Genomic DNA, 26075 nt, shown 5'->3' with positions numbered 1-26075 from the left:
AACGAATGCTCAAGAATGAATGGATGTTTTCAGGGAATGATATAATGGCTCCAGTAGGGAGAAAAAAAGTTAATAAATGTGGATTTTTTTTCTGTCGTTGGTTGGAGAAATAAGTTTACCCACAACTTGACCTGCCCGTCACGCACAAGATACATTTCACTCAGAATTAGTTTAGCAGCAAGTCAGTAAAAAAGGCAGGCTGTTTCTAGGACTATGGAAAATGACTCGTCATAATGAATGTGCACGGACCTGCGTTTTCATAACATGTTGAATCACCATCTCACTCCGGTTTTTGCATGCTTGACTGCGCCATAATTACCATTTAAAGTGGGATAGAAGTGGGGTGAATGAGATGGTTGTTTGCACCTCAGGTCACGCATGCTAGGCTGCCTTTCTTGATTAGGTGAGGCTAGAGGAGATCGGAAAATCAAACGGATGGATTTTTCTAAATTTCTACAATAACCTTTTCATACCATTAGCCGTGTGTATACGACTTACATATTATTCAAATGTCTTCTAATTGCTGATAATATTTCTGTCATGATCTAATTTGGTGTGAATGTGGGAATAAATCTAGCAGTAATGAAAACCATTAATTCCCCTTTATTTAAAAAGTCAAACTGTATGGCAAAGGTAAACAAATACAATGCTTGCATGGTTGTTACACAAGATGTATAAAACAAAATTGAAGTTCATATTATGGGGCATTGCAACCGTGACCATTGCTTTTTAAACATGGCACACCATCGCCATTAAGGGGAGACAGAATCTGCCGGGGAAAAGTCACATAATTGGCAGTATAATGTAGAGTGAGGTTACAAAAACGGTTTGCCTCAGAGGACTCAAATATCAGGGCTACACAGATGGACCTCTGGCTAGTAAGAGTTCCATGACTAAAGACAATAGCTGTGAAATATGCCTCCAAACTGGCTCATTTTACAGGGAACCGTCGGTGTCCAAAAAAACAAGTCCCCTTTTGTCACAGGAAAGGGGTTTTGATTAATTTAGCGAAATGCGGCACGGCTCCTGAAGGAATTTAAAGAGTATTGATTGAGACAGGAAACATTTAAAAAAAAAAAAAACAATAATAAAGCCCTTACATTACAGTTGAACTAGATATTAGGAGGTAGGGATTTAATAAAGAAGGAAAATCTAAATGCAGACAAGACTTCTGCAATAAGTCTACTGCATCTGGTGCTATGATAATGTAAAAATACAAATCAAGATGGTAGTTTTAGCCAGAGGTCATCAGTCTGTCTCCTCTTCCTCAGACTCGGACTCTGAAGAATAAAGAAAAAAAAAAGTTAGCATGAGATTAAAACAATGACGCACAATAACCATCAACCCTTGGATATGGATCAGAAAGAAGGCGCAAATAGAGTGGCGCAGGAATGAGTCCTGAATTGGAAATGAGTTACGCGTCTTAAACCCAGAAATTAGTTAGCATTTTAGCACTACCAGCCTCCAATGTCTCAAAGACAATGTTTTTTTTTTTTTTTTTTTTATAAATAGGATTTATGTTACATTCCAGAAATAAGGCCATCTTTAATACAAGCTTACGATATTTTCACGTTATTCTACGACAATTTGCCAGTAAACGCCCCACTCGTAGCTGGCATACAAATGGCTAAATGAGACTACTTAACGCCATCACGTGGACCATTAGCCGCCTTTAGCTTAGTCATGTGACCGTGATTAAGTTTGTTTATAGCCAATCGCTATTTTTTTTTCTTCGAGTGATGGCATTTACGCTTCAACTTTTGTAAAGTGTTGTTACTATTTGATCAAAACGTAAGTTTGCCAAATATTTTATTATCATTGTCCAAAATCCAATGAAAATCCCATTGCTACTAGTAGATGAACCATTGCGATGCCAAATTCCAGGTTGGATACCAGTAAAAAAACATTCATCGCTGCACCACTCCAACAGTTACATCAACCAATCTATGCAGCCCATACCCATGAATAAGGTAGCTCTAAAAATACCAATAGACAAAAAAGGTAGGAAAAAGACCTTGCGGTGCTTACCTTCCTCTGCGTTCTTGAGCCATTCGACAAACTTTTTCATCTGCTCAAGGAAGACGCTTTTTCCTTTAGCAGTGTGGGCATCGTTGTACCACTTCAGAATTGCCTCCTCACTCAAGACATCCGCTGTTTGAAGAAAACGAAGAAATTATAATCCATGATGCCAACAGCACAAATATGTGCCCAGGTCTCCAGGCAGGATGACAACATCAAGACAAAATGTTGGATATAATCCGTAGCCATCTGGCTTCACACCATCAAACTTAACTTTTCCTACAAAAGGCAAAGATGGAAAAAGGCGCTTACCTTTGTAGAGCAGAACAACAATTTTCTGGAAAGAGTTCATGAAGTGGATGTTGTCGTAACAGTACTCCTGGATCTTCAGCAGGAGGGTTAGCTCAGAGAGGCCCTGGGAGGTAAACGCCTTCAACAGTGGGCTGTATTGCTGAGTAAGTAAAATGGGGAGAATACAAATTAGAAACCGAAATCTGTTTGATGAGTTCTTTCTCTTTGAGCGGGGGAACAATGTGGTTAAGTTAGACAATTATCTTCTCTGCTAAATTGAAATCTTACAGCATCCTAGATTGTATTAATAATTTTTTTTGTATCAAAGTTGTCACCTTTAAGAGTTTGATGGCTTGTTCCGTGACCAGCTCCTCCTTCTTGTTCCACTCCACAGAGCTCATTACACTTGCCCAAATCAGCCCAATCATAGTCTGCTCGGAGATGTTGTTCTTCTTGATTTCATCTCGGACGTAGAGGATGATCTGCAAGAAACGAGTCCAGAGATGGAACACATGTTATAGGACAGGCGTCGGCAACAGGCGGACCTATAATCAATAGGGGATTTTTCAGCGCCTCCCGCTTTTTTAACGCTGATTTGGGTGACTTGTGTAATTCTTGGGGGGGGGGGGGGGGGGGGGAAGTCCGGACAACTTCTCACTTCAAAAAAGACCAAGAAATCTAGACCGCAAAAATAATTACACAAGCGAGTAACTGTTTTTCCTGGCCAAGGACAGGTTCCATGAACACAACACGAGCGTAACGTGTCTTCACGTGGTATACGTCTCGTCTGAAAGGAGTGCTGCCGGAGAGCACCGGAAACGCCGCTCCAGCCCTGCAAATATTGCAGTACCCATAAGGAGCCGTACACATGCCGCAGTGTTTGCGTGGCTGTGTCTTTAGTTGTAAACACAGTGGCGATCTGTTGTTAGCATCTGGTTGGCTAGCTATGCTAACAAATTTAAAGAACTTTCCTACAACCAGGTGGAAGAGAGCTCTCTCCTGAGAGGCTCAAATAACCTCAGCTCAGTGAGGTTAAGGCACACCTTGATATGATCATTATAGTTATTAATGAGACTAAATGAAAAACAGGTATAAAATACTATGACAATAGCAAAAAAGTTGTTAAAAATAACAAGAATAGAGTTTAAAAAGGGGAGTGATTTGTAAAATATCCAAAAAGAAAAATCTGCTTCCAGTTCTGTTTCATATGGGTGATGAGAGATGTATCCATAGATCTCTTCATTTTGCTCTCAAAGTGCACCAGATTGATGCTTTTAACTTCAATATTTATATTAAAAAAAAAAATTAAAAAAAAAAATCTTCCCGGGGGAGCATGCCCCCCCCCCCCCCCGACTTAAATCAGGATAGGATACTAAATACATTTGCACACATCCTGTGTCCATATCTTTGCAGTGGTGGTCATGCCACACCGTGCACATGCATGCATGCACGAGTCATGGTGAGATATGTGGATTAAGAGGTTGCTTTTTCTTTGCACAGCATGAAAGCAAGGCCAAATGAATGGGCTGTGATTTTAGTTTTTTTAAGCAGAGGTTGAGTTCAATAATTTGTACGACCCTCGGAGGATGTTGTAAAAATTGAAAGGAAACAGGTTCCCCACCCCTGCTGTAAATAATAATAAAAACCCTTTATTTGTAACTTAACATCTCTGTCTCCTATTGATTTGAGTATATTATAAAGAATAGCAGGTAATTGAAGCATTATAGCACAGGCCTTTGTCAGATGGTATATTACGCAGTTTTTTTTCTGCTTCGAATACTTCTCTCTTTTTTCACCATACCTGTGTTTGCATCACTGTAACCAATGAGCACCTGCATGTGTATGAGAATGGCACTGACACCATTTCATCCCAGATTTACAAACTCCTGGCAGGACAAGTTCGAGCTCAATTCTCGCACTGAATACAAAAAAAGTGAGTCAGGGACTGCAATATAAGAGGGAAAGAAAGAGAAACTTTAAAACTGTTCAATTGTTATGTGTAAAAACTAGGGCCGGGACTTTAACGCGTTAATTAAGATTAATTACACAAAAATTAACACATTTTAATCGCACTTATTTTTGCACAGCGGAACGTTTCTCACTGGATGAGTTACAGGCGTACCGATTATACTGGAGCACCAACTAACGTTCATGACTTCAGCATGGGACTTCAAACAACAACAACAAACCACGGTGAACAATAGTCAAACATGAACGAACAAGCTGATGAGACCGCTTTGGTCGGCCCCGTGGATGGGACATTTAAAAAAAAAAAACGGACGGATGGAAGCGTCGACAAGAGCACGGGTGTGTGCAAATTAGGGGTGCAACAACTAATCGACTTAATCGATTACCAAATTAGTTGCCAACTAATTCAGTCGTCGATTCGTTGGTGACATCATCACGTGTGTTTTACGCCCCGTTAAGCTCTAACCTTATTGGTCTTTGTATCGGTACTGGAGACATTTACAAAATATATGTCATGTATTATTGCTACAAAGACATTATATCGCAGTCTTAGTGTCGCCAACTCGTTTCTAATATGCAAAAAGACAAACAAATGCGTCTATGTATTTTCGATCTTTCTCTCCCCCGCCTGCTTGCGAGGGGGCGGGGCCACACACACACACACACACACACACACACACACACACACACACACACACACACACACACACACACACACACACACACACACACACACACACACACACACACACACACACACACACACACACACACACACACACACACACACACACACACACACACACACACACACACACACACACACACACACACACACACACACACACACACACACACACACACACACACACACACACACACACACACACACACACACGGGAGCTGGCGGAGAGAACGCGCTCCGAGGTGGTTAAACTTTACCCGTCTCGATGTGGAGAATGCTCGTTGCCAAAAGTGGAATAAGAGTTTAGCATGTAAGGGCGGTAACACGAGCTATTTGTCTAAACATTTAGCAAAAGTGCTCCACATCCAGACGGAGGAATGCACCGGGTTCGACTGTCTTTCTAGCAGCTCTGTAGCCCCGTCCACGAGGAACGTTTCCACGTCAGGTGTTATGTATGCTAGCAGCAACACACGGAGCTAACTACATTATACAAACATAATGATTAGAGGTAACAGAGTTATTTGCGGACTTTTGGTGACAGAGCCTTCAGTGTGGCATCCACCACCCTCTGGAACTCTCTCCCCCCCCCTGAAATCCCCAGCGCCCCAACCCTGGACATTTTCAAAAAAGCCCTCAAAACACACCTTTTTACCAAGGCTTTCCCCACTGTATAGTTAGTTTAATAGGTTTATTTGTCCGCTACTTTCCCCCCCACCCCCTTAACCTGTCTGCCTTTTTTCCCCTAAATATTATTTATTTTTTGTTCACAATTTAAGTTATTTCAATAATATATGTATTTTGGAATCAAGTATTCATCTTTATTGTCTTCATTGTTAGTTTCCACATGCCTAAAACAACCTCAAGCTAAATCTAAAAGTTGATGGCTAAATAAGAGCGTTTGAGAAATTGTGCAAGGCGTACAGTAATAGTCCGAATAGTCGATTAATCGTTTCATTAATCGATAGATTAATCGATTATCAAATTAGTCGTTTGTTGCAGCCCTAGTGCAAATTATGCAAAAAAGAATTTGCATATCACCGCAGCACATCAAGCCTAAAGTATCACCTAAATGCAAAGCATGTAGCAGCTAGCGTGGACGTTAGCCCAACTCCGAGTGCAAGGAACCACACCCTGACCCAACCCACACTCAACCAGATGACTGGTTTCAGGGCCAGGATAAGTCAGTCCACGTCTGAGAAAATAACCAACTCCCTGGCTCACTGGAGGGCTCGACATTAAGGACTGCCTGATGGCCCGGGGCCATCTAGTATTTAGCTCGGGCAATGAAGCCTCACCTGCTGGTTGCCCGATTGGGCAATCTATTATGCCAGTATCATGCAGCTCGCGGCTCCAGGAATGAGTGACCCGACAGTAAAACTAAACATATCTATAACTAGTTTAGGTAGTTTGAGAGGTAATTAAAATAGCTACGTGTGATATTCTAACCTGAAGTGTGTGTTTTGTTCCGCAGCATGTGGTCATGCAGAGCTGCATGTCGAGTCTCGACTCGTCAGCAGCAGCCGATCTCTCTCTCTCCCGTCAGATTAGACTTCACTCGCGGTTATGTCCATATCGATCAGATCCAGCTAGTTCTAGCTAATGATATGACTACCTGCTTATTAAAAGACAACTACACAATAAGTGTCGCTATGCAACTGGGTGAGGCCACAAAGTATAGCGCAGCATTATGCATTTGTTTACATGTCCACTGGAACCCTGAGGCATTACCAACAGATCAACGCACAATCAACCCATACAGGACATCTCTTTCTCCACATTAAGTGTTAGACATTAGAGTTGACTATTCTTGTCTGTCACATACTCTTCTTGTCTATCACATAAGTGGCGCAACTGAAGCGGTATTGCTCTAAAGGGAAATTATTTTGACCGAAGATATTTAGATTTGCCGGCTCTGACGTGTGCTTCGCGGATGCGCTCGGCTCCTCTCGACTGCTGCTCGGGTCTGCTCGGTCAGCTTCCGGATGAGGAGGCATTCGTTCGACCAACTTACAGTAGTTAACATTACAAACATTTTTAACAGGGGCCATAATAGTGTAAATAATGTTTGTTTTGGCAGTTATAACTGAATGTAATGTTTTCTACTTTTTTCCATCTGGGAAGGCATTTGCCTTCATCAGATGGAAAGTGTTTTGACCAACAACTTAAGTATTTCTTATAGCTATGCAGGGCATGCAAGCGAGCAAACACAAACAGGAAAAATGCGATTAATTTCGATTAATTAATTAATTAATTACAAAGCCTCTAATTAATTAGATTAATTTTTTTAATCGAGTCCCGGCTCTAGTAAAAACTGATATTGTTCTATAATCGTCTGAAACTGTTCAGACATGATGTGTAACGGTTAACAAAGACAAAGAGAAACTCAAGCTGCTGCTACACTTTATTTTATTTATCGAAAATTAAGCACTTTTAAGGTGCACACATTTTCAAAACCTATTTAATTTTTAAATGCAGCCCGAGAGGAACATTACACATCCACAGTATATTTCAATGTTAATTGACAATAAATAGTTGTTTTAGAATTGTACTTTCTTTATTTGATTGGCAGTCAGTTGTTGATTACATGCAGACGTTGACAACGCGACAGGCTACTTCAATATATATATCTATATCTAATGTGGAAACTGCGGACAGCTTATGCTGCATAAGACTGAGGAACGCTTGGAGGACACCGAGGGTTGAGAGGATTTCCAGAACTTTTCATTGATCAACTGCATCCTCAGGGGTCGGTTAACAGAGTGGGACTCGGTTAGTGGAAAATTGAATGAGGGCTTACATCTTTGAGGGGGTCGCCGCGTGACATCTGCTCCTCAAGCTCCTTCTGAAGCTCCTTGCGAGCACCAATGGACTGCTGGTTTCTGGCATGGTCCGCAAGCTCCTTCAGGCCGACATCAGAGAAGTACTTTGAGAAGTACTCGCAACTACGCTTGTTGGCAGGGAAAAGCTCCTGAAAAAGAAAAAGCACATTGTCAAACATTAAGGCAAAACCTGTTTGAGGTGCACTTGTCTTTTTTGCTTAGGAAGGTTCCTACTGAAGTGGAAGGATCTAGAAGTATTTGTGCTAGCCATGATAAGTGCCGTTTGAGTTCTCCAGATGATATGAAAAGAGCATCAAGGTTCCTTTAACTTGGGATACACTGGACCATCGTTTTAAATAAGGAGTTACACGAGTCCTTGAGGCTGCAACAGACATTCACGGAAACCACTTTTTTATTCAATTCAAACCGTGGTAAAGAATTATATATTTCTAACATTTTTAAAGCCCGGATGAAACCACACTTTAAGAATGCACCAGGTAATGTTTTGAGAATTTGTTTCCTCACAGCAGACTGATCAAATATATACAATATTTTTTTTACAATTCGACCAATTCTGCTCCTCGAATTAAAGATGCTTTCTTTATTAGAGGGCTGGATGCTACAATAGCTTGGGACATTTTCAGTCATGTGGGTTACTAATCTTATTTTCATAAAACAACTTAAGAGTGCGCAGGCAGGCTGCTGATGCTAAATGCTTCTGGGAAGCTCCACCTGAGCCGTGTTAAAGAATTTGTACTAGACGTAATTCTCACCATGAGCCTGCTGTCCATGCCAACCTTTCGGAGACTGGCAGAAACGGAGTTGATGTCCTTCTCAGTAAGCCAGGATCTGAAGAGTTTCACCGCGAAGCACGCAGAAACACCTGAACAAATGCATAAAAATGGGAGTCAGCTGTTGCCGACAGACCTGCCAGGATAAAGTTAGGCCTGAGTAATGCGTCGGTAAACAACGCCACAGGAGGCGATTAGACAGGTTTTAAGCTATACAATCATAAAAAACAAGGATGCTGCCAACAACATTTGTTTGGAACACAGGTGTAGTAAATATATATATTTTTTTTAAGTGAAATGTTTTAGCAATCAATTTCAAGCACAGGTTGCAAATATGAAAAAGACAAATCTTTTTCATCCATCTTGAGGGTGTCGATTCATTTAGCAAAATGGCGATAATTGGGCTACATTTTGATTTATTTAAAGCCATCCATCAGCTTTTTTCCCTTTGACTTAAAAGACAGCAGATCAAAGCAAAGCGCCATTCTCATAATTGTTCAGATATTTATCAATCCATACGCCAAGCCTTTAACAAGCCCATATATTATTCATACTAATGACAAGGGGTGCTCTGATCGATCACCGATCGGTGCTCTCTATAAAGGTCGATCAGGAGAGCCGATCACGTGACGTCAAATATATAACACTTTTCTCTGTGCGCGGCGGCAAAACAAGCTCGCCAAAATGGCTTCACTGGTCTGGAAGTATTTTAAGGTGTCCGAAAAATACAGTAAAATAGCGGCATGCAACGTGTGTGAAGCAGAAATCCTGCAGCTCCACCCGCTGTGACGGACCGGTGAGCAGAGCAAAACACACTAAGAGTTAGTCCTAACACACTTAGCTATTTTATCTACCTCTTAGGGGTGTAACGGTATCCGTATTCGTCCCGTACCGTCACGGTTCGGCACATGCAGTCACACGACGAATACGCCTTTTTTTACGAGTGGGAAAAAAGTCTGTCATTCAGGGCAGTATTACACTATATATAATCCAGGGGCGGTATTGCGCCTAAAAGCCAGCCACCCGTAAATAACAAATGAAGAACAAGAACAAAACAACAACACGAACACAATACATGAAGAAGAACAGCTATGGCGAGTTCACACAACACACAGGAGCTAGAACCCACCTGCTTCTTTTAAATCAGGTGTGTGGCAACATTTCGGGTTCCCTGTGGACTACAACAATGATGCAGTGCGAGTTGTGGATCGGACGAGGACGGTGTGTCGGCGTTGTTCGACAGCGGTGCGGTATGCTAGTGGTAACACGTCAAACATGCTCAATCACATCCGAGTCAGTCTCAGTCCCCAGCGAGAGGGGTTTCTCAACGGCAGGAGACAGTTACCGCCAACAGATCTGCCCTCACTACTGACAACGTAGACAAACTCATATTTCTGATGAAAAACTTGAAAATAGAGTAAAGCTTGAGTACCTTTATTTAGGCATAATGGCCTCACACACACACACAAGTTAATTACACATGTTAGACATTGCTCCTAAAAAAAAAGGTACAGATTTTATTTTATTGTATTTATTTTATATTTTGACATCAGGAGATGTTATACAGTTCTGTATTGCCTTTTATTGAGTGTGATTGAAACACTTTCTTATTATTTATTTAAATATTTTCAAGACATTTGTTTTAGTTGTTCAGCTTATTTAACCTTTTAGTTTGACATCAGCCATTATAAATAATATTGCCACCTGAGTGTGTAATACAGTTAATGATTCCAAATGTTAGAGTTCCTTATTTTGATACCAAAACTTGCACTACTGTTAAAAAAAAAACCCGCATTTGGGACTTTTTTTTTGCTTTTCCTTGTTGTACCGAACCCGTACCGATCCGTGACCCCCAAACCGAGGTATGAACCGAACCGTGACTTCTGTGAACCGTTACACCCCTACTACCTCTGGAACTAGCTAAACTAGTTATAAATATGTTTATTCTTCACTGTCGGGTCACTCATTACTGGATCAGTGAGCTGCATGAGATACTGACGGGCTGTCAGGAGAGAGAGAGAGGGGAGAGGAAAAGAGAGCGCTTCCGCTCATTTCTCTCGTGTTATTATCCAAAGTTAATGTAAACTTGAATAATGTACTTCCTTTGAATTTAATAATTATGTTGGTTGTTGTTTGTGGAAACCCCAGTGAATGAGCCCCATTAACTTGAGTTTTAAACATCACTTTAAATGGAAGATCCCCATAGCCCCCACCCACCCTATGATTGGACAATACTGATTCCGGTGATGGGCCCCAAAAACCCTGATCAGAGCATCCCTACTAATGACACGATATCTTAGCTATTTTTACCTTTTCTCAATCTGAAGTCTTCAGGTTTATTTTTTTGGATTAGGAATCGAGACTATTACCTATGATTTACCATCATACGACAGTCAAAACTATTGAAAGAAGCATCTGCTCACACAAATCTATGCAAACATTGTTTTAATTCACTCACGTATTTAAACAATTTTTGCACAGATTATAATATAAATATATGATTTACTAATTTAAAATACGTTAGAGGTAGTTGTCACGGTTTTGTAATCAGAAAGCAATAAAAAAAAGTAGATTTTTCAAGTGTAAATTGTCCAACTCAATACATATCCTTTTGCCAATTCTCAGTTTTTAAGGGGTTCCTTATCAAAAATGTGTGTGTGGTCCTGCATTTAAGACAATAAAAACAATTCTAAACTCAAATATCAACAAAAAGATTGGCCTCAAATCTGCACTATAGTTTGATCAGCTGCCCTTTGTTGACACATGTTCTTTGAGGCTAGCTTGGCGTGTCAGCCAGTTTGGCATGTCTGTCTATTGAATCAAAGTGTGCATTCGTCACTGCCAACTGATGAAGTCCAAATAGTATATTTATGTAGTTATGACGTCATCATTGGAATAGCAAAGGATAATTGTAATTGTGTTTAAGAGAAATACAGTAAGGGGAGCAGAGTTTCCGTTAGCCGGTAATTACCGGACTTTGGCAAATCTAAATCTCTCCGGTCAAATATTATTTCCCCTTAGCAAAATCAGTTGCGCCACTTATGTGACAGACAAGAATAGTATGTGACAGACAGGAAGAGTCAATTCTAATGTCAAACATTTAATGTGGAGAAAGAGATTTCCTGTATGGGTTGATTGTGCGTTGATCTTTTGGTAATGCCTCTGGGTTCCAGTGGGCATGTAAACAAATGCATAATGTTGCGCTATACTTTGCGGCCTCATCCGGTTGCATAGCGACTAGGGATGGTACCGAGCCCCGGTATTAAACGGGCCCCGGGGCTGAATTATTAAAGACCGTGGTACTGTTAAGCTCCGATGTTGGCGGTCTTTTTATCGGTACTGGAGACATGTAAAAAAATATGTCATATTGCTACACAAACATTATATTGCAGTTTTAGTGTCGCCAACTCCGTTTCTAACATGCAAAAAGACTACAAAATGCTTCTATGATTATTTTCGATCTCTCTCTCCCCCGCCTGCTTGCAAGGGGGCGGGGCAGTTTACACACACACACACGCAGCTGCTACAGCAACACACACACACGGAGGAGATGGCCGAGAGAACGCGCTCCGAGGTTTGGTAAACTTTACCCGTCTCGATGCTCGTTGCCTAAAGTGCAATAAGAGTTTAGCATGTAAGGGCAGTAACACGAGCAATTTGTCTAAACATTTAGCAAAAGTGCACCACATTCAGAGAAATTCATGAGAAATGCAGTTTGACTGTCTTTCTAGTAGCGCTGTTGCCCCATCCACGAGTAACGTTTCCACGTCAGCAACACACAGAGTTAACTCAATAATACAAGCATAGGTTAATGATTAGAGGTAACCGAGTTATTTATTTTGTTAAAGTTTCAGCTATTTTGTTTACAGTTCTGTCATCAGATTATTTAATACGATTTGTTAAAACGTTGTTTCTTTTGATGTGAAATATTATGCATTTAATTTAAATAAAAAGCAATCTTAGTTTTGTTCACAATTTGTTTACCTTCTTTTTTTCTCCAAAAGAACCGATAAGAGTAGTAGTACCGTTAAAACCTTAACGATAACCATCTCTAATAGCGACGCTTATTGTTTAGGTGTCTTGAGTAGGGATGCCAGTGATTATTCGTTACAGTCTCCATAATCGAATATTATCTATAAAAATCGATTTTTTTTAATATAATTTATTATTATTTATGTTTTTTTTTTTTCTGGCTTAGTTTCAACCAAAATATAGACTAATGCTAATAATAGTAATAGTATTAATAATTGTAAATGGCCATTGGTCACACCACCAGTTTGTTTTACTGTAAACTTGGAGGAAGCCTACGTGCAGAGCACACTGCTGCAGCATGCTACACACCCCGCCCCCACCCCTCCCTCACACGTGCGACTAAAGATGAACAAAGCGGCAGGTAAAAAGTGTTCCTCCTCGTGGAACTATTTCGAACTTACAAGTCCAAAGCAAGTGAAACGCAAGCTCTGCGAAAAGACGTTGGTCTATCATAGCTCAACCTCCACAATGCGTTTGCATTTGAGTGCGAAGCACGCCAAAGAGGTTACAAAGAAAGACGCAGCACAGCCGGCCATTACCAACTTCACTTCAAGGCCACGTCGTTGTGATGACATGCGTGCAGGTGAAATATCTGCACTAATCACCAATATGCTAGTGAAGGACATGCTGCCAATACGTTTCGTGGAAGGAGGGGGTTTCCTTAAGCTTATGGCATGCGTGGAACCAGAGTACAGGGTCCCGGGCCGTACTACAATGACCAAACTTATTGAAAAGCTGTACAAGGATAAGGCAGAAGATCTGCGCAGAAGCTTGTCAACTGTCTCAAAGGTGTCGATAACCACCGATGGGTGGACAGCACTCACAACAGAATCGTACGTTACCATAACCTGCCATTACATCGACAGTGAATGGGAGATGAAGAGTGCGGTTCCACAGACCCGTGCAACGCCTGAACGGCACACGGCAGAGAATTTAGCCGAGGGGCTCCGCAGTGCTACCGAGTCCTGGGGGATACTGGACAGGGCTCGACATTAAGGATGGCCCGATGGCCCGGGGCCATCTAGCATTTAGCTCGGGCAATGAAGCCTCACCTGCTGGTGGCCCGATCGGGCAATCTATTATGCCAGTATCATGCAGCTCGCGGATCCAGTAATGAGTGACCCGACAGTAAAACTAAACACATCTATAACTAGTTTAGGTAGTTTGAGAAGTAATTAAAATAGCTACGTGTGATATTCTAACCTGAAGTGTGTGTGTTGTCCGCTCACCGCTGCATGTGATTATGCAGAGCTGCGTGTCGACTCGTCAGCAGCAGCAGGTGATCTCTCTCTCCCGTCAGATTAGACTTCACTCACGTTTATGTCCATATCGATCAGATACAGCTAGTTCTAGCTAATGATATGACTACCTGCTTATTAAAAGACACCTAAACAATAAGTGTCGCTATGCAACTGGGTGAGGCCACAAAGTATAGCGCAGCATTATGCATTTGTTTACATGCCCACCGGAACCCCGAGGCATTACCAACAGATCAACGCACAATCAACCCATACAGGACATCTCTTTCTCCACATTAAGTGTTAGACATTAGAGTTTACTATTCTTGTCTGTCACATAAGTGGCGCAACTGAATACTACCCGGACAATGAATCGAATGCAACCACATTTTCGCGGGAATTTCAGTTTGTTAGTCCACCAAAGCAAGGTGAACAACCTGGAAAGAAGAGAAGGACTGAGCTGCAGCCCCCCCCCCCCCCCCAAAAAAAGAGAATCAAAGTGATAGGTATGTGCCCAATAATATTTTCTTCAAAGTAAATATTCAATATTTTTTCTTCAAAAGTAAATATTTTCTTCATAAGTAAATATGGGCATAACATGTTTTAATAGATAATTTTTTTATGGTGGTCCAGAGACAGGAATATAATTTCACATTTGTTATGATATAAATGATTTTTTTATGGTGGTCCAGAGACAGGGATTATAATTTGACATTTTGTATGTGTTTGCAGATGTGCTCATCAAGCACCTGGAGAAAAGATTCCAAGATCTCCAGAAAGGGAGTGTCCCTTCAAAATGTTCCATCTTCAACCCCAGTCAGTGGCCCTCTGACACACAGAGGGCCATTGAGTCGTTGAATCAGCAAACACAAAGAAGAAGTGAAATTAAGAATACAATTGAAATTGTACAATATAATATTGTGGTGGTTCATCTTATAATTCTAGAGAATGCACCAGACAGCATCTAAGACCTGCAGGTCCCCCAAACCTTTGAGTCATTTCGTCCGCGCGCATTTTTCAGGGCCATCTCTATTGGACTCAGGGCCATCTGTAAATTAGCTTAGATGGCCCACAGGGCCATCTCCCAAAATCCTTAATGTCATGCCCTGCTGGAGAAAGTGACTGCGTGTGTACATGACAACGCGAGCAATGTCACTCTCGCCAATAATGAGTACTTGGATTGGGATTCAAGTCCATGTTATGCCCATACACTCCAACTTGCAATCAATGATGGATTCAAGCTGAAGGCCATCCATCATATTGTCGCTGGTGCCAGTCGACTTGTGTCACATTTCCACCACAGCACAGTAGCAACACAGGCGCTGTGTCAGAAACAGGTTTCTTTGTTTGCACCCCTTTTCTTTTTCCTTTTCTTTTTTATGGAAGTAACAAAAATGATAGAACTTTCATAAAAACACGTTTTTGCTTCTTTTCTTTTACTTAAACCTGTGATGTGACAAAGCTAATTCTGATTATGTTTTAGATTGATCAAACACTGCCAGTTCACTGCCTGATACAGTACTGCCGTACAAGGTGGAATTCCATCTACGACATGTTTGATCACCTGCTGGAGCAGCGCTGGCCTGTTGCTGCGGTTCTTTCTGACCGAAGTGTCACAACTCTGTCAGACGCTAGGAGCCTTGACCTGGCCGATGACAGCTGGATCGTGATGGAAGAGATGCTGCCGGTGTTGCGCTCCCTGAAATGCGCTACTACTGCCCTGTGTGGAGAGTTAGGGGTTTCCAGCTCCGAGGAGGACTCCTCTGAGACTGAGTCAGCGAGGGAGTCTGCAGCGACCAAGAGACCACGATACGACAACAAGTCAGCAATGCTAACATTGTTTGGAGAAGAATACCACGCGGAGGAACCTGTAACGGCTGAAATGGAGTTCAGCCACTACTGTGATGAAAAGTGCATCGCTCCCCATTTGAATCCCCTCGATTGGTGGAGAGTAAATGAGACGAAGTACGGAAGGTTGGCACAACTTGCGAGGTCATATTTGTGTGTGCCGGCCACGTCTGTGCCCTCGGAAAGGGTTTTCTCGGCGGCAGGACTAATCCTTAACCGGCTGCGCTCTCGGCTACACCCTGACCACCTCATCTTTTTGAACAAGAACAACTAAATAGTAAGACGTTTTGTTGTTGCAAGTGAAGCTTTAATTTGTATTATTTGGAGCCTAATTTATATAGCCTAAAAGACTGACTCGCTACTGTTTGTTAGAATGTTCAATACAATAGGCCTACTGTTATTTATAGACTATAATGCCATTTTGATTTATTATTTCGATGCATAAGCAAGTGATGCTATTGTTTTTGTTGACTGATTACTGCATTATTATTTTATTCATGATTGTTAACTAGGCTATGAAGGTGAAATTGTACGGCCTATTGTGCTAGTGCCTGCCATTGCCTTTTTTTTGAAGATGCGAGATGCACGCACAATAGGCTATTTATTGAATGTATTTCAATGCTGCTATTATTAATACAGGATATGATGGTGGTTTTATTTTTTGTTATTGTCTAAAGTGTCTGCCATTGCCTTTATTTGAAGATGCGCGCACAATTTATTTATTGCAATGCTGCTGCTATTATTAATAATACAGTCTACAGCCTGTATTAATAATAGCATTGCAATAAATAAATTGCTATAATAATATTTATTGCAATGCTACCATTATTAATACAAGCTGTAGCCTGGGGCGGTCGAATAATCTATTATTATTCGCCAGGGCTGCCGAATAATCGATTTTGATCATGGTCAGTTTCTGGCAACCCTAGTCTTGATAAGCAGGTAGTCATATCATTAGCTAGAAGAATTAGCTAGATCTGATCGATATGGACATAAACGCGAGTAAAGTCTAATCTGACGGGAGAGAGAGAGATCAGCTGCTGCTGGCGAGTCGACAAGCTACTCTGTATGATCACCTGCAGCGGTGAGCGGACAAAACACACACTTCAGGTTAGAATATCACACGTAGCCGTTTTAATTACCTCTCAAACTACCTAAACTAGTTATAGATATGTTTAGTTTTATTGTCGGGTCACTCATTACTGATCCGCGGGCTGCATGATACTGACGGGCTGTCAGGAGAAGGAGAGAGCGCTCCCAGTGTTTCCCACAGATCTGAAATATACTTGGGGTGTGGTGGTAACATTAACCTTTCTGTTGGTCGCTTGTTAGCAGACCCTTCACGCAATGGCAGAGCGAACAGGTACAGGCAGGGCCCATAATGATCGCCCTATAGTTTAAAACTACTACCCACACATGAACATATGGAAATTGGTTACTATTTAAAAAAATAAATGTATTTATAAATGTATTTAGGAACCTATCCATGTGATTTTTAGTGGGGGTCGACCTCAAACCCTCTAGGGGGGTCCAGGGGCATGCCCCCGGTAAGATTTTATTTTGGAGTTAAATGCATCAATCTGGTACATTTTGAGGGGAAAATAAAGAGACTAGATCTATGGAAACACCTATATTAAACAGAACTGTATACATTTCAATAATCATAAAATCATGGCCATAACCAATAACATACCATTTCCAATATGAAAAAACACTGAAACTTGTTTATTAATTTATTTTTGGTTCATTTATAGTTGTGAGTGTGTCTGTGCTCCTGAATCAGCCTCTCCTCTCCCCCTGCTCCTCTTTGAGGCAGCAGCAAAGACTAGTTTTCTCTCAACAAGTTTTAAAAGTGTATCTTACCTTTTTTCACCTAGTTAACTTTTTATTTATTTATTCATTCATGGATATTTTACTAATCACATTACATTTAGCTGACACTTTTATCCAAAGCGACTTATAATGACCGATTACAGGGACATTCTCCCTGGAGTAACTAAGGGCTAAGTGCCTTACTCAAGGGCACACTAGTGGTGGTGTTCCTGGCGGGATTTGAACTCACAGCCTTCCGATCTTCAGCCCACCTCACTATCCATTTAGACCCTCCAGAAAAACGCGATTCTGCGATCGCAGAAATTACCGCATAATCAGCAAAATGGCGCATATTTTTTAAAAAGCCGCATATTTATCAAAAGGCCGCATAATCCCCGCATTTTTCCACACAAAGTTGAAAAAAAAGAAGTTAACTCGTCTTGACGTGAAGTGATGACGATGCGCGACGTCATCAGCTCACGCATCACAGAAGGTAAACAACACCGTAGAGTGAACGTGTGGAGCTCACACGAGAGTTTCTCTTCACCAAGATGAACAAATCTAATCCATCTCATTTACCAACGAACATTTCTGCTAAAGACCGGGCAAAGCAGTACCCCGATGTCTGGGGGGAAACTATTCTGCACCCCGTGCAACTGTGTTGGAGCATAAGAGAACATCGACGGTGACGACCCACTTTGATTCATTCGAACATGCTTTCTGCTGCTGCGGACAAGAAAGCGAAACAACTCACGTTCACCGAGACATCGACCTCCAAAACCCTTTCGAGGGCTACACGAAACGAAGTGAGTAGCCTACAAGACTGAAGCTGGTCAGATAACGAACGAGTAAATGAAAACAGAATGAGGCGGAGAAGTGTGTGTGTGTGTGTGAGAGAGAGAGAAAGAGAGTGTGATTAAAATAGCCCAATTGCTTTTACAATAAATAAACATTGAATGTGTTTAATTGAATAGTAAAGGGGTTTAACGTTAGTGGCAGGTTGTGTGTGAGAGAGAATAAATAAGACAGACCAATATTTATTTTTTCCGCATATTTCGCAACTCCCCGCAATTTCACCGCATAAAATCACATAAAACCCCGCATGTTTGATCGCATAATCAAGGATTTTAGCCCGCATAATCAAGGATTTTAGCCCGCGTTTTTCTGGAGGGTCTATCCATTAGACCAGAGGTGCCCAGTACGTCGACCGCGGGCGACCGGTCGCCCGCGGGGGCAATGCTGGTAGACCAGAGTCATTCATTAAAAAAAAAAAAAAAAAAATCAAGCTTAAAATAGACAAAACAGGTTTTGATCCCTCCTCCCTTGTCCTCCCTGCCACTTAATTCAGGAGTTTACTTGATTGACAGAAAAAGCGACCTATCGCTTTCCAGTCTGTTAACCCAGAATGCAAAGCGATATAACATCAGTCAAGTGCCGGGTAGTGATGGGAATTCCGGCTCTTCTTGGTGAGCCGGATCATTTGGCTCGGCTCACCAAGAAGAGCCGGCTCTTTCGGCTCCCAAAGGGCTCTTCAGTTTACCACATATTATACCTTTTATAATTAAATCAAATGCCATGCCTCATTTCGCTCCATTTGCTCTTTCCAGCGCTGTTTTTGCAGGGGGCTGATTCTGTGAGCTGCAGCTGACCACGCCCCCCTGCAGGAGAGGGGAGCGTGCTCTGCAGTGTGCGAAAAAGTACACGTCCCACCGTCCGGGACGTGTTATTTACAATATCGGACAAGTAGATCTTTCAATTGACTTGTCCGGTGGACAAGTGACGTTTTTCGGCCTGATTTATTGACAAATTATTGATACATTCAGTTTACAAAAGGCAGAACTCATTCGCAAATTGTACGTGCCCGCCATTGTTCGTTTAGAAATGTTAGTTTCGGTTCTGCTTGTCGATTCCTAAGGAAATGCATCTCGCCGCTTTCTGTACAGTTAGACGGGGGCGGGGCGGAGCGGGGTGGAAACAAATAACAATTGTCCGGTACCGGGATTAATAAGAGTTGTGAGGACAGGAGGCGAGGCCGAGCCCCGCGGCTCTCTCTCTCTATGCTCCGTATCAGCTGATCGCTGCGCGGTGCAGCTCAGCGTCTTTCTCTCTCTCCACACAGCGGATCCGCAGCCCGTTTAACAGCCTCATCTTTGTCAAACTTTCTTATGTTCTTTCTCTAACACATAATGAAAGTTATTAAGCGTTATTAAGCTCCTATGTTGTTAATATTGCCCGCCATTTCCTTTATGAAGTAGCCTCCCTGTCTGTGTCCTCGCGCTGTCCTCACATTCCCGGACCCCCAGACTCGGAGGAGCACAGGGATGTCAGTATTGTTTATGAAGCAGGGTATAGAAAGTACATTATTGAAATGAAAATACTATTTATTTACTTTTACAAACAGTGATCAGCTGCAGCATGTGTATTGCAGGCAGGGCCGCCCCTGGCCAACTTGGGGCCCCAAGTGACATTGTGAGATGAGGCCCCCCCCCCCCCAACCGACAGGAGTGAACTTTTTTTTTCTTTTCTTCGAAACAAAGTAGGCTAATATAATAATATAAATATAATTCCTGTTTATTATTATTATCAACACTTTTTATGCAGTGAGGTAAATGGTTGTGCATGTATGTCGTTCAGTATGCGTTTACAGGTGAATACGTCTGCATTTCCTGCCAAATACTATTCTCAAAAAGATTAAAATATAATTAATGCAAATAAACAACTTCTATTAATAATAGCGGCCCTGATTGCAGGACATGTGTAGCGTGCAAGCGTCTTTGAGTTGTAGAAAAGCGCTAGGCCTCTAGGCTATACATCTAATGTGTCATTATTATTATTATTATTAGGTTATGTCCTATGTGTTGGACATGTGTGATTGGACTGTGTCTCACAGGCAGGTTGCAGTGTAACATCAAAGGACACTGGGCCAACTGTACATTCTCAAACTGCACCACTTAGAACTAACTAAACAATGCAGAGATTATTTTTATATAATTGTATTCAATAACCGAAAGAAATTAAACAGTATGAAGTGATTTGTAAATAGGAATACAGATTTTACTTAATGTTTTCATAAATATATTTTTCTCCCAGTTTGTCATGGGACTTATTTACCCTCTCAAAGAACCGGAATCGAGAAACAAAAATAACCGGAATCGAAAAGCAGAACCGGAATCGTTAAAATCCAAACGATACCCAACCCTATGTGTGAGTGTGATGCAGTAAAATCTTACCGCTCACTTACGTTAGCGGTGTCGTAAAAACCGTGGGAAAATGTAAAATACGATGGCGAAGAAGAAGATTCCAGTGGCCCCAAATTTTTGTCCATTCTGGACAAGTGAAAAATGTATTCGGACAAGTAAATTGCCAAACTCACTTGTCCATGGACAAGTACTCTCTAAAAACTTTTTCTCACACTGCTCTGAGATCAGCTGCTAGGCTGCAGCAATTGTGCTACTTTGTGCACATTGTGCAAGAAACGATGTTTTCAAATCTGTAATCAAAAAGCTCCTCAAAAACACTATCGAAGCAGTTCCTGCCTTTGTTACGTTAGTTCAAACAGTAACAACGGACTACTTTTCTTAGCGGATGCATGTCAATTTAAATCAATACATAAAACTATTTTTTAAATCAATAAAATCATTTTCTAAATCCATAAAAGCATTTCAATTAATATTGGGAGTCATGTCGTTACTTTGTTGAGAATGTGGCCATGTGTAATAAGCGGGATAATGTGCACATTGCAGATTGCATAATGTGCCTTCATGCCGATCTAGATCCCTCCGCAAACAAAACAAAAAAACGGCTCGTTCGCGGGCGAGAGCCGGCTCCCGTCGTTCGAGAGAGAGAGAATATGCCTATTTCATTATAACTTTGAGAGACTGTTCATAGGACCCATTTGAGTCTGGTGTCTAAGTTGACTGTTCTACTCGTTTATTGTATTCCTTGTACTTATATTTGTGTTTTATGTTTAAGATTTCAGGACATGGAGAGTGGTTTCTTAGCCTGCTTGTTATGTGTTTCTTAACAGAGAGAGAGAGAGAGAGAAATAGAGAGGTTAACATGTCATGGTCATTTCAAAAGTAGCCCACCGGCCCAAAAAGTGTGGGCACCCCTGCATTAGACCAATCACTACCCTCTCAAATGGAAATATGTGTTTACATAAAAGGTGACCACACCGTTTGAGACCCACTGAGAACTTAGACTAAGTTAACTATCTAAACACTCAGAGAGTCCTTTACCTCACCTCACCTGAGCTGAGCTTATCCCGAGCTTGAATGACACAGAGACCAATCAAGGGCTTTGATTTATGATCTGTATGACAGTGGCATGTCGGGAGGCCACATCACGTGGACAGCCAGTCACCCTGTGTGAGGCAGGCCACTTAACAGGCCAGAAGGAGGCGAGAGCAGAGCAAGGGAGCGAGGGATCATTGTCCACAAGTTAATCGATCTCAGATGGCGTGTGGTCACGGACCGATACAAAAAAAAAAATTCTAAAAGAAAAAGAAAAAACCTAAATGGGTCGCGAACTATACTTGGGCGGCCCGCCCAAGTATAGTCTATGTGTGGGAAACCCTGGCTCCGTTTATTATTCCCGTGTTATTATAAGTCACTGTACACTTTTGAACAATGTAGTTATTAATCTACTATAATTTGTTTGTATAATATCAAATCATATCAATTTGTTTTAAAGCTCAATACATAAGTACCTTGTACGATGTGAGGGTCTAAGGACAGAGGGTGTCGTATTGTCATACTGATATTCTGTACAAACTGTGAAGTCCACCGAGACAAATGTAACATTTGTGATATTGGGCTATATAAATAAACATTGATTGATAAGAAAGAAGACCTTTGACCGGCACTTTTCTAATTTTTTTAAACTTTAACGGACATGTTGACCGGCAAAAAAAAAGAGATTCTAATAGAAACTCTGAAGGGGAGCACAAGAAAAAGCCCTAAAACATCTAGCCATCATAATGTACAACTTACATTTTAAGGAGAATATATTATGCTAAAAGTTCAGGTTCATATTTGTATGTTGTGCCTCTACTGTGACATGTTAACATACTTTAATGTTAAAAATGTCTTTATTTATCATACTGCCTGTGCTGGAGCACCTCTATTCACCCTCTGTCTGAAACCAGAACACAGTCTTCTCTGATTGGTTACCTGGCCAGCTCTGTTATGATTGTTCAACTGCTTAGAGATGTGTCCGAACTCTTAATATATCACGTACAATGTGTTGGAGCGCTAGCCATACAAAAACAAAAACAATGAACAAACTATGCATGCCTGCAGAAAGAAGAGTATGTACCTTCTTTGACCAGGTTCTCATTGAAGAGGCTGCTGAGAATAGCTGCAGACAGATTGCTTTTGGCCAGCAGAATTCCTGTTAGCATGGCTAGCTTGTTGCGCTCAGACTCGGTGAAGCCCTTGAGAAACAGCAGCAGCTGACAAAGAGAAAAAAAATATATTAAAGAAATCCTCAAGGCTGAATCGAGTCAGAAATATTATCAAACTGTTTACATTTGAGTTGGAATAACATGGTTTTAAATGGACCTAGACAGGTTGTGTTCCTGTAAAGATGCACTACCATAGACAAACCTTTTTAATCTCCTCCTCGAAACCTTTCTCCAAGTATTTGTAACGCCTGATGAGCTTGTTAAAGACCTACAGGAAGCATAAGACATATTTATATATATTTTATTTTTTTTAAATGATAAAAGTGAAAAAATAGCAGGTAATTGATGGTATTCACCTGGGCATATGCCTGCATGGTCTCCATGTCCTCTTGTGCTTTGAAGAGGCAAAACTCTGTCCGGGTCAGGTCGTCCGACAAGGTTCCGCCTGGGGCTAAAGAAATAAAAAAAATAAAAGGACACTTGCTATATTCTGCCAGTATGATGCTCCATAGCACCAATGAGTTAATTTTACTTTGCATGGTCGTGTGTTTGCTATTTAGTAGGGATGCACGATATTGGTTTTTTTATACCGATAACTTCCTGCTTCTCAAGACCGATACTAATATACTATATAAATTAAATGTACCTGTAGTTTTTGCACACCTGGTGGTAAAAAAAAAGACTAGTAGTGAGCAAATGACATGAGCATTACTACTATGAACAAAACAAAGCCAAGAACAGTTTTGACTCTTCAAAGTGACCATATTTATTTTCCCAAACAAATCTGGCAAACTTCTTGCCTTTTTCAAAAGCCTCGTCGATAGGTAAAAGCCCCGGTGCCTTTGCAGCTGGCTTTGGATTCGCCGCTAGTTTAGCAGCGCAGGCGTCTTCGTACGCTTTTAACACACCATCGTAGCGATGGCGATGTTTCAGGTGACTAATAAGGTTGTAAGTATTATAGCTCGTTGCCCTTTTCCCTCCTCGTGGAACTTCTGCATTGCATTTGTTAATACAAATAGCAAGCAAACTATCTAACTCTGAAACTTTGAAATAGTCCCATACTACCGACGACATGTTTGTTTACTGTCCTGGCTTCACGGCCGCACACCATTTACGTCACAGCCAGGCATGAGTTAGGGAACGCTGGATTTGTGAAAAACTCCCCTCTTCCTAAACCACTATACCACAATACTGGCAAAACGGGAGGAGCCGAGTGAAAAACAAGCGGCCCTCATCCCAATCCACCCACACCGCAGTACTTTTTTCTTTTCTTTTTTAAACCAAAAAATATATTGTATATTATCGGGGCTATTAATACTTTTATCGGGTTTATCGGGATGACGTCATAATTCCTAATATCGGACAGATAATTATCGTGCACCACTACTATTTAGTGTTAAAGATTTCCTGGGTACTACAAGTCTCGTGCCAACAATTTTCATCTTTACGATGTATTACATTTAAGAGTCCCGTTTCTTACCCAGCATTCCACCAGCCACCAGGATGTCGAACAGAGTCTCAGCATAGCGTCGGTAGTCGAGCTTAGCACCAGAGGCATCGAGGAACTTCGCGACGGCTTCCAAATCAGTGCCAGATTGGTTCAGACCTTGTACTATGCTCTCCTGAAAGTGGGTAGGGTCAAATCTCTCCTTTTCATCTGTGGAAAAAGAGACATTGAATAAAGCTGATCAAATCATTTCTACAAGACGTGTCAAAAGTCACATTTTATCTCCCTTGCACAAGGCATTTAAGTTAAATCTCCAAGTATATAGGGAGATTTTACACAGTTTTTGGTACAGACACTTTGGTTTGGAATACAAAGTGACAATTTAAATATACTTTATATCTAGTCAGTGAACAGATGACTGACTTTCAGTAAATACAATCACATTTATGTGATTTTAAGTAGTTAAAGTACCTATTTGTTGGATAAAATTACCACCAAAAAAATCCAGAACAAAGTCAAGCTGGTTATAATCAGTGTGCATAAAAGTGTGATCCCTTAAACTTTCTCACCTCTTTTGCGGGTCTTGAAACGCTGGCCTGTTAGCGTAGGCTTCTGCTGCCTTTGATTACTCATAAAAGACACTCTAGGAGACACATAGGGAAAAGAAACTATCAGCACATAAAATACCATTTATTTCAAATTCGATTGATCTACGGTGCATTGAAAAGGGATGCATGGTGATGCACGTGGCTGAAATTAACTAGTCCAGTTATCCCCAACGGGTTTTAACATAGTGCGACACAACATTAAAACGTGAGGGTCGTTTTAAATGGCCGTTGATCCAAAGAGAATTGTAATGGGAACAAACAATGGGACAACATTGTCGTTTTTAAAGTGGATGTAACGATCACACATATATGCAATGAAAAACAAGCTAGCCGTTAGCCATTGTTTTTACTTCCTGGTCTGACATATTTTAAGGGCCATGTAGTGATGTTAAGTTGCTTGTCTTAAATAAAAACACCATAGTAACTCTGCATCGATACTACAGCAACACGATTCGCCGTATGTCTACCATTGTTTAAGGTTGTGATGCGAATCGGTCAAACCACGTGGTATTTGGCGTTAACATTACACATTCCGTAAATATTGGTTTAGCATGGTCTGGAAATAAAGCGAAAACTGTGGTAATACCGAATTTAATACGTTAAAGCCACGGATGCCTGGCTTCAGACAACACCGGATACCGCTAAGCTAGGTTAGCTAACTAGAGTCGGCATGACGCAGTGCCTTAATAAGCTTACATGTACGACCGTCAACACATTAACATATTGTTAAGCAAAATACATACATAAACTCACCGAAATCCTCTTAATGAGCAAAAACAGACCGTGAAATAAAAGAATAATATAACTGGACTCCAATAACGTTACTATCAGTTCCAGGGAAGAGGAAATTGTGGACGTAACAGCACATGCGCATTAAAACGGAGTCTACGTGGGTCATTCCACTGGTGTGGGGGTGTGTAAAGTTCACAAACTGTAAAAGGATAGATAAAATGCAGTCGTAATGAAATAACTATGACCAATTAGGTGGGAAATAAAGTACTTAATGCGATATGGTTGCTTTTACTCTTTTTGTATAGTCTAAAATTGTGTATGGTAACACGTATCAGTGTAATACACCCCCTCTACATTTAGAAGGGATATTATTTAAGGGTC

General features: G+C 41.2%; 1 protein-coding gene across 2 annotated transcripts; it reads right to left on the bottom strand.

The window, feature by feature from the left end:
- Positions 1–587: 587 nt before the first annotated feature.
- LOC117466671 (eIF5-mimic protein 2-A-like) lies at positions 588–25823 on the bottom strand. 2 transcript variants are annotated; one of them, XM_034110059.2, is made up of 12 exons: positions 25716–25823; positions 24924–24997; positions 24388–24564; positions 23264–23358; positions 23110–23175; positions 22820–22955; positions 8556–8665; positions 7761–7931; positions 2646–2792; positions 2332–2470; positions 2029–2151; positions 588–1280 (listed from the first exon to the last, which is right to left on the bottom strand). In XM_034110059.2, the coding sequence occupies exons 2-12, from the start codon at positions 24985–24987 to the stop codon at positions 1249–1251; spliced, it is 1260 nt and encodes a 419-aa protein (XP_033965950.1). In that variant the 5' UTR covers positions 24988–24997; positions 25716–25823; the 3' UTR covers positions 588–1248. The 2 variants fall into 2 exon arrangements, with proteins under 2 accessions (XP_033965950.1, XP_033965951.1); XM_034110060.2 differs by having other exon boundaries at positions 25706–25811.
- Positions 25824–26075: the final 252 nt, after the last annotated feature.

Source organism: Pseudochaenichthys georgianus, chromosome 21 (assembly GCF_902827115.2).
Source record: "Pseudochaenichthys georgianus chromosome 21, fPseGeo1.2, whole genome shotgun sequence".
Lineage (NCBI taxonomy): Eukaryota > Metazoa > Chordata > Actinopteri > Perciformes > Channichthyidae > Pseudochaenichthys > Pseudochaenichthys georgianus.
The sequence above is the reverse complement of the archived record's forward strand: the minus strand, read 5'-3'. Positions and strand labels throughout refer to the sequence as shown.

Excerpts from the sequence above, each read along its gene's own strand:
- LOC117466671 (XM_034110059.2), bottom strand. The coding sequence starts at position 24,987 with ATGAGTAATCAAAGGCAGCAGAAGCCTACGCTAACAGGCCAGCGTTTC. Across the intron at positions 22,956-23,109 it reads TCGAGGAGGAGATTAAAAAG|CTGCTGCTGTTTCTCAAGGG; the intron begins GTTTGTCTATGG and ends TCTCTTTGTCAG. Across the intron at positions 8,666-22,819 it reads TGAGAACCTGGTCAAAGAAG|GTGTTTCTGCGTGCTTCGCG; the intron begins GTACATACTCTT and ends GCATTTGTTCAG.